This window comes from Nicotiana tabacum, chromosome 19 (assembly GCF_000715075.1).
Source record: "Nicotiana tabacum cultivar K326 chromosome 19, ASM71507v2, whole genome shotgun sequence".
In the NCBI taxonomy this organism is placed as follows: domain Eukaryota; kingdom Viridiplantae; phylum Streptophyta; class Magnoliopsida; order Solanales; family Solanaceae; genus Nicotiana; species Nicotiana tabacum.
Window position 1 is genome coordinate 125,788,791 of NC_134098.1, and position 11,069 is coordinate 125,799,859.

At 41.0% G+C, this 11,069-nt stretch overlaps 1 protein-coding gene across 1 annotated transcript; it reads right to left on the reverse strand.

Moving 5' to 3' along the window:
- Positions 1-4,373: 4,373 nt before the first annotated feature.
- Positions 4,374-8,625, reverse strand: LOC142173297 (uncharacterized). Its single transcript, XM_075238575.1, has 4 exons — positions 6,133-8,625; positions 5,328-6,045; positions 5,058-5,249; positions 4,374-4,991 (listed from the first exon to the last, which is right to left on the reverse strand). Exons 1-4 carry the CDS (start codon positions 6,174-6,176, stop codon positions 4,968-4,970), a joined length of 978 nt encoding a protein of 325 aa, XP_075094676.1. The 5' UTR covers positions 6,177-8,625; the 3' UTR covers positions 4,374-4,967.
- Between the last annotated feature and the right edge of the window lie 2,444 nt (positions 8,626-11,069).

Genomic DNA, 11,069 nt, shown 5'->3' on the forward strand with positions numbered 1-11,069 from the left:
AGACCTGAACAAAGCATGCCCTAAGGATTCTTTTTCTTTACCTAATATCGATCGTATGATCGATGCCATGGCCGGCCACGAGACTCTCAGTTTTCTCGATGCCTACTCCGGGTACAACCAGATACAGATGAACCTGGAGGATCAGGAAAAGACTTCATTTATCACTAAGTACGGTACCTACTGTTATAACGTAATGTCATTCGGTCTAAAAAATGCTGGTGCAACTTATCAACGTCTAGTAAACCGAATGTTCAAAAAATAAATAGAAAAATCAATGGAAGTTTATATTGACGACATGTTAGTTAAGTCCCTGCGAGCAGAGGACCATTTAAAGCATTTGCAGGAAACTTTCGACATACTGAGGGAGTACAATATGAAGCTCAACCCCGAAAAAAGTATATTCGGGGTTGGCTCGGGCAAGTTTCTTGGTTTCATGGTGTCCAATCGAGATCAACCCCGATAAAATCAAAGCTATCGAGGACATCACGGTAGTAGATAATGTAAAGGTCGTGCAGAGGCTAACGGGACGGATAGCCGCCCTAGGACGATTCATTTCGAGATCCTCAGATAAGAGCCACCGATTTTTCTCACTACTTAAGAAGAAAAGCAACTTTGCATGGACTCCAGAATGCCAGCAGGCTTTGGAAGAATTAAAGCGGTATTTATCGAGCCTGCCGCTGCTTCATACCCCGAAAGTAGACGAACAACTTTTCTTGTACTTAGCTGTCTCGGAGATAGCGGTAAGTGGAGTTCTGGTTCAAGAAGAATGAGGTACACAATTCCCTATTTATTATGTCAGTCGGACCTTGGGCGAGGCCGAAACTAGAACCATATTTCTAGTGTCATCCGATACATGTTGTAACGACTTATCCTCTTCGAAATATTTTGCACAAACCCGAGCTTTCGGGTCGATTATCCAAATAGGCCATAGAAATCGGCGGGTACCATATTGAGTATCGACCCGGAACCGCTATCAAATCTCAAATCTTAGCGGACTTCGTGGTTGACTTTACGCCGGCCTTCGTACCCGAGATTGAAAAAGAACTACTGATAAAATTGGGTACCTATTCGGGAGACTGGACCCTCTTTACGGACGGTGCCTCGAACGCGAAGGGGTCCGAACTAGGCATCGTACTAAAATCACTCACATGTAATGTAGTTAGATAGTCTATCAGAACTACAAAATTGACTAACAATGAGGCCGAGTATGAGGCCATGATTGCAGGTCTCGAACCAGCTAGAAGCTTGGGAGCGAAAGTTGTAGAGGCTAAGTGTGATTCCCTCCTCATGGTGAACCAAGTTAACAGGACTTTTGAAGTCCGAGAAGATCGAATGCAGAGGTACTTGGACAAACTACAGGTGTCTCTACATCGATTTAAGGAATAGACCTTGCAACATGTACCACGAGAACAGAACAGCGAGGCCGACACTCTTGCAAACTTAGGATCATCGGTCGAAGAAGACGAACTCAACTCGAGGACTGTCGTACAACTCATGAGATCGGTAATCGAAGAAGGTCACGCCGAGATAAACTCCGCAAGCTTAACCTGGGATTGGAGAAACAAATACATAAAGTACTTCAAGAATGGGAAGCTTTCATCAGATCCAAAGGAATCGAGAGCGTTGCGCACAAAGGCAGCACGGTTCATCTTGTCCGAAGACGGAATGCTGTTTAGAAGGACGTTCGATGGACCATTGGCAATATGTTTGGTACCGGGAGATACCGATTACATCCTACGGGAAATTCACGAGGGCACTTGTGGATATCATTCTGGTGCCGATTCGCTGGTGCATAAAGTAATCAAAGCAGGGTATTATTAGACCGATATGAGCAAGGATGCAAGGGAGTTCGTTCGAAAATGCGACAAATGCCAAATGCATGCGCCCATGATTCATCAACCTGGGGAGCTACTCCACTAGATCCTATCTTCATGGCTTTTCATGAAATGGGAAATGGATATCGTTGGCCCCCTCCCATCGGCCCCAGGTAAGGCTCAGTTTATTTTGTTTATGACTGATTATTTCTCTAAATGGGTTGAAGCACAGGCTTTCGAGAAAGTCAGAGAAAAAGAAGTAATAGACTTCATTTGGGACCACATCGTATGTCGATTCGGGATGCCATCCGAGATTGTATGTGATAATGGAAAATAATTCATCTGCAGCAAAGTAACTAAATTTCTCGAGGATCACAAGATCAAAAGGATCATATCAACGTCGTATTATCCCAGCGGGAACGGACAAGCCGAATCGACCAACAAAACCATCATCCAAAATCTCAAGAAGAGATTGATCGACGCCAAAGGAAAATGGAGAGAAATACTACCTGAGGTCCTATGGGCATACCGCACAACATCGAAATCTAGTACCGGAGCAACACCATTCTCGTTGGTTTATGGTGCCGAAGCTCTTATCCCGATCGAGGTCGGAGAACCTAGCATCAGGTTCCAATATGCAACAGTGGAGTCGAATAACGAGATCATGAATACGAGCCTAGAATTGTTGGACGAAAGACGAGAAGACGCTCTCGTCCGATTGGCCGCCCAAAAACAGCGGATCGAAAGGTACTACAATCGAAAAACCAATCTTCGATATTTTAACATCGTGAACTTGGAACTAAGAAAAGTCCCCCTCAACACCCGAAATCTGAATGAAGGAAAACTGGGTCTGAACTGGAAAGGACCTTATCAGGTTCTCGAAATCGTCGGAAAAGGATCCTACAAGCTCAGTATGATAAACGGCAAACAACTACCGAGCAATTTGAACGTATCGCACCTAAAACGATACTACTTCTAAGGTACGGCCCCCCCATGTTCATTTGTATTTCGAAACTAACCCTTGCAGGTGTTCGAGCGGAAACAAGGATGGATTCTTCAAACACGAAGCCTTTAGGTCTGAAAGCACACGTTGCACTCTTTTTCCCTTAGACCCGTTTTGTCCCAAATGGGTTTTCCGGTGAGGTTTTTAATGAGGCAACCATTGATTGTGCTAACTTAGAACAATTCAACAGTATCTGAGGCCTCTTTACAATCAACCTCGAATATTGGGGGGCATCACCCTCGGATATTAAGTTCTGGCAAGCTCGTTACTTTATAGCAACATGGTCTCGATAGGAAAAATTTGTAAGGGCCAAATGGTCAAACGAACCGTGCCCGCATAGTTTGCTCGAGCCCAGGCACAAAACATGTACGCATGTATAATGACCTATAAAGAGAAATTTTTCCTTTACCGATATCTCATACCTCAGAAAGGTTCTTCTGCTTCATATTCTCGATCTATTATGCAAACATGCTTAAGGGCCGACCATGGCCGGAGTTCGAATGATAACCCCGAATCGGGGACTATGCATAAAGCCTAAGGGCTACCTTAATTCGAGTTCGAGAATTCATTCTCACTCGATTGTAAAGCCTAAGGGCTACCTTAATTCGAGTTTGAGAAATCATTCTCACTCGACTGTAAAACCTAAGGGCTACCTTAATTCGAGTTCGAGAAATCATTCTCACTCGACTGTAAAGCCTAAGGGCTATCTTAGTTCGAGTTCGAGCAAATTCTCACTCGACTACAAAGCCCAAGGGCTACCTTAATTCGAATTTGAGAAATCATTCTCACTCGACTGTAAAGCCTAAGGGCTACCTTAATTCGAGTTCGAGAAATCATTCTCACTCGACTGTAAAGCCTAAGGGATACCTTAGTTCGAGTTCGAGCAAATTCTCACTCGACTACAAAGCCCAAGGGCTACCTTGATTCGAGTTCGAACTATAACCCCGAATCGGGGACTACATATAAAGACTAAGGGCTGTTTTTTACTTCGAGTTCGAGCAAACACTCACTCGACTGTAAAGCCTAAGGGCCACCTTAGTTCGAGTTCGAGCAAATTCTCACTCAACTACAAAGCCCATGGGCTACCTTGATTCGAGTTCGAACTATAACCCCGAATTGGGGACTACGTATAAAGCCTAAGGGCTGTTTTTTATTTCAAGTTCGAGCAAACACTCACTCGACCATAAAGCTTAAGTGCTATTTTTTACTTCGAGTTCGAGCAAACAGTCACTCGACCATAAAGCCTAAGGGTTGTTTTTTTACTTCGAGTTCGAGCAAACACTCACTCGACCATAAAGCCTAAGGGTTGTTTTTTACTTCGAGTTCGAGCAAACACTCACTCGACCATAAAGCCTAAGGGCTTTTTTTTACTTCGAGTTCGAGCAAACACTCACTCAACCATAAAGCCTAAGGGCTATTTTTTACTTCGAGTTCGAGCAAACACTCACTCGACCTTAAAGCTTAAGTGTTGTTTTTTACTTCGAGTTTGAGCAAATCATTTACAAAGCAGAAAGGAAGAAAGTTTTTTATACATGTCGAAAATTATTTACAAGGGCAGCATGACCCGATTAAATTTCTACACAAAAAATACTAAAGGACTTAGTCCTCTCCATGAGCAGCATCTTCGCCCTCGAGGCCCCCTTCACTTTCGGCTCCACTCATACTCCTGGTATCATCATCATCGGGAAAAGCCAACACTCTGGTTCCAGCTTCAAGCTCCTTAGCTCTCTCGATCTCGGCTGTAAGATCGAAGCCACGAGCATGGATATCTTCAAGAGTCTCCCTTCGAGACTAGCATTTAGCATGCTCGACAACCCAGTTTGCTTGAGCCTGAGCAGCTTCGGCATCATATCGGTAAACGACCACCATTGCATCAGCATTGGCCATGGTTTTCTCGACCTCCGATTTTGCCGCTGCAAGTTCTGTGGCCAGTTTCTCTCGATCAGAATTTGCTGAGCTCAACCGAGACTGGAACTCCTCGATCTTCTTGGCTTCCACCAAGGATTTTTCTTTCAAGCTTCGGAGTTGGGCCTCAGTCGAAGCCAGTTGAGTTCGGGCGGTCTCCTTTTCTGAGGCGAGGCGGTCCATGTTCTTCTTCCATTCCTCGGCCTCTGACTTCACTATATCCACTTCAACACGAAGCTGCCTGATCACGTCGAACTTTTTTGCTTGACCTGCGGGACCGAACTATTAGCCATCATTTCCGAGTCAATATCGTTAAATTCAAAGAATCGTTTTACCTGCTCGGCTAGCTCAGTTTGTTCTTTCCGAGATGCTTCTAGCTCAGACCGAAGTCCTTTTACTTCTCCTTCTCTCTGCTCACTGAGAAGCTTGAAGGCATCTCTCTCGTCAGTAAGCCTTCGAACTTCGGCTTCGTACCAGCTCAGCTCCCCTCGGAATTGGAGAAAAGCCTCGTGATAAAGCACAAAAGCCTACAAAAATAAAAGGAAAGATTATACAAGGAAAGGAAAACACAAGTATGAAAACTGGTAAAGAAAGTATGGACTTACCCGATTCAGGGCCTGTTGGGCTTCGTTGAAAAGGCAAGGCGCTCCCACCTCGCTCGAGCTCTTCTTTAAAGCCTCCAAGTCACTCGGACCGGTGACATCTTCTACCCCGATAAAATAACCACGGAAAGGATCCTCCTCTCCATGGGCTCCCTCCCCGTGACAAGTCTCCACAGCTTGAGCATCATGTATCATCGACTGGGAAAATGAAGGGAAAGAGGGGGAATCCCTGATCTCTATTGCCCCGAGTAGGTCTTTTTGGGCGTCGCCTCCGTCTTGGGGAGCCTCGAGCTCGGTTCGCACACCGGCATCCACAGCTTCTTCGACAGTCTCTTTGCCCCGAGGTAAAACATCCTCGGTCCCCCTCGGCTCGGGAACTTGGGTCAAAGCCTCCTCCTCGACCTCATCAAGCCTGGATGGAGCAGTATCAACTCCCACCGATACCGAGGTATTTTGAGTATCGGTGCTAGCCCGTGCACGGGCCACCAGCCCGGAATCACTTTCTTCTTCTTCTTCTTCTTCTTCATCCCTTAGACTCAGGATCGACTCCATAGTCAAAGGGATTACGTTCACCTTGGGTTTTCGAGCCGCTCTCTTCCTGGGTTTTTGGCCCTCGGAGTCTGAGGCCCTTTTTCTCTTAATTACCTTCTCCGATTTTGAGATAGGCGGTAAAGCTTCTTCATCACCTGATGGGGGTCTCATAACCGCATCTTTTCCGAGACTTATAAAGAAAGAAAAGTAAGTAAAACTTATGCCCGAGAAAATGCTTGAACAGTAAGCAAATCGGTAAGCCGAGAAGAAGGTTTACCATGAGTACGAGCTTCCCACCGACCCTTTGACAAATCGCGCCATGCGCGCTCAGCATATTTTGACGTCAAAATCAGGCTCCTGACTCAGCTCTCGAGGTGGGGAACCGCATCCGGCATCCAAGCAACGGATGCATCGAAAAGAACACTAATAAGAAAGGATGAAGAAGTTAAACAACAAATAAAAATTTAAAAGGGAATCGTACTTACGTTTTATATTTCATTTCTCGGAAAATGGCATACTCTTAACCGGGATCAGGTCTGAGGTCTTCACCCTAACGAACTGGCCCATCCAACCCCGATCTTTATCTTCGTCTATACTCGAGGTAAACGCCTCGGTGGCCCGGCGTTGAAGCTTTATCATCCCATCTCGGTAGAGTCGAGGGCTATATAACCTTATGAGGTGGTCGAGGGTAAAGAGAAACCCATCAATTTTGCTCACGAAGAACTGGAGCAGTATCACGATCCTCCGAAAAGAAGGATGAATTTGGCCGAGGGTCACCTGGTATTTCTTGCAAAAATCAATGATGACCAGATCGAGAGGACCCATCGTAAAAGGATAGACCCATCGTAAAAGGATAAGTGTAAACACTCATATACCCTTTCACGTGGGTAGTGATCGATACCTCCAGTGCCAGTATCACAACCTCTTTGTTCTCCCAATTGCAAACTTTCTTCACCAAATCAAGAACGTTTTTGGATATCGAGCACATATATCTCGATACAGGCTCACACCGACCAGCAATCGATGAGGGTTTCTCGACCTTAAAGTCGGAATCAATAACACACACCCCCCCCCCCGGAAACAAGTTCTTCAAGGTGTGGCTCCACCACTGTTTTCTCGCCAGCTGACCGAGATGAAGAAGCAGCCTCTTTTGTGGAACGGTTTTAGATGTTTTGGCCATCTAAAGTTCTGTGAGCAGAGAAGAAGGGAGATTGAAGTATTTGGTGTTTTGAAGAACAAGCAGAGAAATTCCAAAACTTGGAGATAGGAAGCTTTGGGGAAGACAAAGAAACTGTGAAGATTGGAATGAAAAGAGATTTGAAAGTAAAAGTTTGAAATAATGAAGAAGGAGGCTATTTATAGATTTCACAGTGACGGTTCAAAATTGGCAGTGGCCGACCATCGACTGACTTGCATTTAATGACTTGGTAACTGGACCGACGGGACGTTTGTCACATACGTCACAACCGGGCTCGTCGCAGACGTCAGTATTATCTAGTCAGAGGTAGAAAAATCATATCGTTTCTCGCCACCTTCTTTCCGAGAAACGAGGGGACTATCTGTATACGGTCGAAACCGAGTTTGCCCTTCTTGCGGCTAATCATGATGGACCGAGGTTCGTCATTATAATATCGAGTTGTGAGGTGAAGTTGGAAGGTCGAGCTCGAGAACTAGAGACCGATCAATATCGAGCTCGAGACCTAAAGACCGACCAATAACGAGACAGGCCAAGATCGAGATCGAGCCAAGAGATAAAAGAGTCGTTATAACCGCATTTGGGGAGAGGATCTCGGCAAAAATCAAGGAAAAACTAATTAATTAATCTATTATGGGATCCCCACTATGTATTTTTTATATACCCAAGATAGGATTTCCCCACTATATTAAGAATGTTATCATTTGTAAGAGAAGACACACACACATTCATATATTCTCATATTCAGAGATTATTAAGATTTATAATATATAGTCAAATATTATCCTTTTTGGGGCTTACGACTTTGATTCATCTTGTTTGTTTACCAATCCTTCTCTATTCAATTTGGGTTGGTATTCATTCCCTTTTACCGTCATTATTCTATGTATTTCTACTTATTTTTTCAATTTGTACCAAGTTATACCACATATTTTTAGAACTACGTATAAATTCAACTCTAACCGTTTTTCGGGTAAACAGATTCTACTTTCATAACGTTTGATTTTATACATAAAGCTAATATTCTTTCCATCTTAAATTGTTGTTTTCAAAATTTCTGTTACAGGCAACGGAAATAGAAAATTAAAAGATAATTGGAACAGTAAAAAGCGAACACATGCTCATTGTTAGATGATTCTCATGATACTACCAGATTATAAGCTTTGGTGGTTCCGTCTTAAATTGTTCAAAATAATTTTACAGTTTTTGGAGATCAATTTTATAATTTTATTAAATAATGTCAACTGAAAAGAAATACATTGAATAATCTTAGAATTTACGGTTAGTTTGTTAGGTTTACAAGCAAAGATATTAGGTAATCATGCTAATCAAAGGTGGAGCACAATTGTATGTTCATATTGAGTATAGTAGCAGAAATCAAAATCAAAAATTTAAATTGCTATTCGTAATCAACCCTACTGACTACTATAACGTAGGATCCCCTTTACTTTTCCCCTTTCCCTCCCTAATGTGACAAAATGAAAATTAAGAATTAAGAGGCAAGAAGAGAGCAAAAAAAGGGGTAGAAAAAGAAGGTGCATTAACCACTGAATTCAGAAGAGTCAAACATTACCTAGATATCAAAACCACATGACTAGAGTGAAAGATTGAGGTCCAACATGTGATGATTATTTTTTCCTTCTTTTGAATCTTCTTCTTCTTTTCTTCCTACATTTTGTTCTTCATCTTCTTTTTGTTGTTGTTTCTTGGAATTAGAAGTAGAAGGAGCTGCAGTTGCAGAAGCATCAATTCCCATGAAATCTTGTGGATTCCAATTAACTCCAATATTAGCTGCACTAGTATTTGCAGACTTAATGTTAATATCATGATTGTCTTCAAAAATCTTTGATGATGTGTCTACTTGTACATGATTTCGGGCAATCAAACGGTCACGTACATCTTTAGTGCTTCTTATAAGTGCAAAAAACTTCTCCATTTTCTCTTCCTCATCTTCTTCTTCCTGTTGTTCTACTGATCTCTCATTCTCCATATTCTTCCTCTTTGTCCTTCTCTCTCTATCCATAATATCCCTTTCTGATTTCTGATAATGAGAGAGGGGGCCAAATATGGAAGATAAGGTTTGCCCCTTCTTAATAAACTACTCACTCCCCCAACTACCTCCCCACCCCACCCCACCCCCTCCAATCCCTTCCAAAAAGAAAAAAGAAACCAAAAAAAAAAAAAAAAATTACCAACCAGAAAATTAACGAAGGAAAAAAAAAAAATAGTAAAGAAAATTCTCTGGGAAGTTGGTACTTTTCTGCACTAAATTTATAGGTAATTGAATCAACTTTATTTTCCATTTAGATCTTTATTTTTGGGTATCATATGGTGACCTCCTAGAGGGGAGATCGGTATTATGTCTGTAGAAAAGACTTTTAATTATATACATATGGTCTTTTTTTCACAAGAGATTAGTAAATAAATATAGGGAATTCTTGTGTGGTTATTTTCTTGTATTTAAATTGTGACTGGTCATATGTAGGAGATCATTCCTTCTGAAAACGGAGAAAAGAAAAATACTATAAAATCAGGCAGAAAGTATATGTTCAAAATAAGGAATTATCGTACAAGTTAAAGTTCACAAACAGTTACTAGTAAGATTACAAATTTTTTTCGGTAAATACTCCCTCCATCTGGAATGACCTTTCCTAAATTTGGAAACAATTTAGGTTAAACTTACAATTTTACTCTTAATGAGAAGCTTTTATAACCACACAAATACTCTGCCCCTTTTTGACTTGTTTAGGATCACAAATTTTAAAAGTCTTCATTTCTTCTTAAACTTCGTGCCCAGTCAAACAGGTTCACATAAATTAGAACGGAGGGAGTATTAAGATTATAATTGCAGTACATACTTAGCATTGAAAATTTTGAATGCTCTTTTTAGATAATACCCCTCTCCTCAGGGCAAAAATGAGAGAATATAACAGACGATAATAAAGGTGAAGATTATTGGTGAACAACTCCTATTTAAATAGGCTTCTTGGGCTTCATAGTTAATGCTGAAAGCGAAGGGAAAAAGATATATTCATTCCTTTTTTAAAAAAAAATCAGATCCTCCTAATTTGGGAGAGTTAAAAAAAAAAATATGAACTCATTTGACTGGGAACGAAGTTTAAGAAAAGAGAGAATATTTTTAAATTTGTGACGTAAAATAAGGCACATATATTTTGTGTGGCTATAAATCATTGCATAAAGATAAATTGTTTTCAAATAAGGAAAGAGTCATTCTTTTTTGCACCGGCTAAAAAGTAAATAGGTTAAATACTAGCAGTACTCAAATTATTTAACAAAGTTGTTCCAAAATGACCTTTTGATTTGGAGTTGTTGAATTAGCTTGCGTTCTAGCAACCATGGTTAGTTTTGTAATTGCAACGTGATTTCGAGAGACCAAAAAATCTAGAGATTGCATCATCAGCTACGACAGCCATTATGTCAAAGTACACCGACCAGAATATATGCCACGCCCATATCGCGACATGTGATATGTCGTATTTTGCAATTCACTTCCTTCCTTTTTTGGGAACTTCGCTAGTTTGCTTTACCCCTAAAATTATTACGATCTTAAATATTACTTTTATCGTCTTGACAAATTAAATTTATTTTAAAATATTTAATATTTTGGACACCAAAAAGGCGTATATGTAATCTGCTCTAGTTGATGATATAACTATTTAAAACATTTAAGAGAGACGTATATGATTTTTTTAGATGTATGAAAATCTTTTAAAAAAAAAAACAGGCTTATTTCTACTTATTTTACATCTCGACAACTATTTCAAATGCTACACATCTTTTGTACTATAGTAAGTTTTACGATACTTTCCTTTTTAGCTATTCACTATTGTCAGTTCAAATTTTTCCGTTGATGGACTAGTCCTTTTCAACAGACAAAAAGTCTAGATCTGTTACCACATATATTCCAATTCCAAAGATATGCTAAAAAACTTATTTTTCCTAACGTTTTATCTTTATCGTTATGTCAAGTGAAAGTGAGCAGCTAAATTGAAACACAT